Source organism: Trametes versicolor (genome assembly GCF_000271585.1).
Source record: "Trametes versicolor FP-101664 SS1 unplaced genomic scaffold TRAVEscaffold_281, whole genome shotgun sequence".
NCBI classification, from domain to species: Eukaryota; Fungi; Basidiomycota; class Agaricomycetes; order Polyporales; family Polyporaceae; genus Trametes; species Trametes versicolor.
The window spans coordinates 1-2027 of NW_007360601.1; the positions used below are offsets into that span (position 1 = coordinate 1).

Below are 2027 nucleotides of genomic sequence, written 5' to 3' on the forward strand. Positions count from 1 at the left end.
TAAAAGGTTCCCGAACATCAGTCATGTTTTTGATACTTCCACTTGTCGACTTATATATAGTATGTCAGTCAAAGCTCATCTGCGCGTGGTGCAGCTTCCACCCCAGGCAATTGTTGGCGTCTTTATTGACCTGTCTCGTTCACGGCGGCGGCGGATACTTCGCCACGGAATGGTGTTGTCACGTGGCCGTCCTTGCTCGTGGCACGCCCGGCTCGTGGCGATTCGTCTGCCTACCTCACTTTGTGTGAATCAACGCCACTCCTTCAGGCCTTCCCTTCTCCTGCTCATCATCCTCTTCCTCTCGCTATTTGCATTGCCCGCCCCCCCCGGCCTTCCGACCCGCAAGAAAGACGATGTCGTCCGCGCAATCCCTCAACATAGCCCAAGCCATGGACATTGTCATCGGGTTCCACACCGAGACTACCTTTATGGCTGATGATATATCAGACGACGCAGTAGGGTGAGTGTATTAGCCATTTTTGCCGCCTCCCCTGTGATTTCTAACGTTGACCAGCCACCTCATAACTCTGGGATTCCCGGTCTCCCTTGCTCTCTTGTCCGACGCCGCGGAGGAGCTGGTGAAAAAGACTCATCGCGACTACAAGATAAACGCATTGCATACTCTGCGCACCTCAGTCGCTCTGGTCCGTTGCTCAGGCGGCTTGAACAACCTGGTAGATCAGGTTGAGACGAGCTTGAACCTGGGAGAGGACGTTGTTGCGACGGTCAATCAGGTGCGAGCTTCAGTCGCTTTCTCCCCTAGCGCCGTATCATCTCACGCGGCCATGTAGCTCGCTGTGATCTGCCGCGCTCGCCCCGCACATATGTCTTCCAGTCAACTGCAGATGCTGGAGAGACTACTTCTCGAAATTGAAGGAGATCTGTGCAAGGCTGGCGAAGCCATCGGCGTCATTATCGACTTCATCGACGCAAAGGGCGAGCACCTAAAGCTGCTAGGTCATCTACAGGTGTGTAGCTATGAGCATCCGATACCCCTGCATAGCACTCAGTTTGATTCCGCAGGAGAAAGAGCATTTCGACCGTATCACCTCGTCCCTCCGAGAACCTCCACTCGCACAAGAGCTGGCCGCAGTCGCACGGGATGCTTTGGATGTGCTGCGGCCAACTTTGTATGAGCCGTTTTCTGTGGCCGATCGAAGTGGCGAAGAGGTCGAACGCGTGGTGGCCGAGCTTCAATCTCTTGACGTCGGGCAGTTGAACCGCAGCGTTTTAGACGAAAAGATGGCCGGCCTAGTGCGCATCCGTGACGAACTCGGTGTCCTCCAGGAGGCCCAGCCGGTACGGCTAGCGGCCTTTTCGGTAAGTATGATAGCACATACTTTTGCTTTTTTTCTTAACCGTGTGTTCTCGCTCCCATCAGCAAGCGCTCAAATCCCCTGTGGCCGTTCCCACTTCTATCCGTGATGAAGCGTTCGATGTCGACTTGGAGATCCTTGATGCTACGGCGGTCTCCTCGACCCTCGCACAAGCTGACGGCACCATGAAGGAAATCGTTGGTGGGGTAAGACCTGATCCGTGTTTGCGGCCAGCTCTTGAGGCTGACGTCCTATGGAGCTCCAACAGGCAAAGGCCCTGCTGCAGAGACTGCACAACCAGTTCGCTGTGCCCGGTGTCCATGATCTGCCGCAGGAGTGAAGGCCGCCAGAGGCCGTACATGAGAAGATGTGCCGGTACATCCGCGTCGCTCGCAACCAAGGCAGCAAGTCGTCCTAACACCCCCTCTCCCTCTGTTTCCCTGTCTCCGTGTCTCCGTGTCTCCGTGTCTCCGTGTCTCCGTGTCTCCGTGTCTCCGTGTCTCCGTGTCTCCGTGTCTCCGTGTCTCCGTGTCTCCGTGTCTCCGTGTCTCCGTGTCTCCCCATTTCTCCTCTCTCCGCGAGAGCTTCTGTCTCTTTTTCTTTCGGTTTGGAGACGACGCCGCATCGTCCGCTCGCAGTACGGCTCTCCCGATCGCACCATGTATTACGATTGGTGCTGTATAATCCATCGCGTACCTTCCAATACACTCA

General features: G+C 55.7%; 1 protein-coding gene across 1 annotated transcript; it reads left to right on the plus strand.

The window, feature by feature from the left end:
* Positions 1–353: 353 nt before the first annotated feature.
* TRAVEDRAFT_54897 (uncharacterized protein) lies at positions 354–1656 on the plus strand (the record flags this gene model as incomplete). Its single annotated transcript, XM_008047819.1, has 6 exons — positions 354–460; positions 515–734; positions 792–968; positions 1024–1320; positions 1382–1522; positions 1585–1656. 6 exons carry the CDS (start codon positions 354–356, stop codon positions 1654–1656), a joined length of 1014 nt encoding a protein of 337 aa, XP_008046010.1.
* Between the last annotated feature and the right edge of the window lie 371 nt (positions 1657–2027).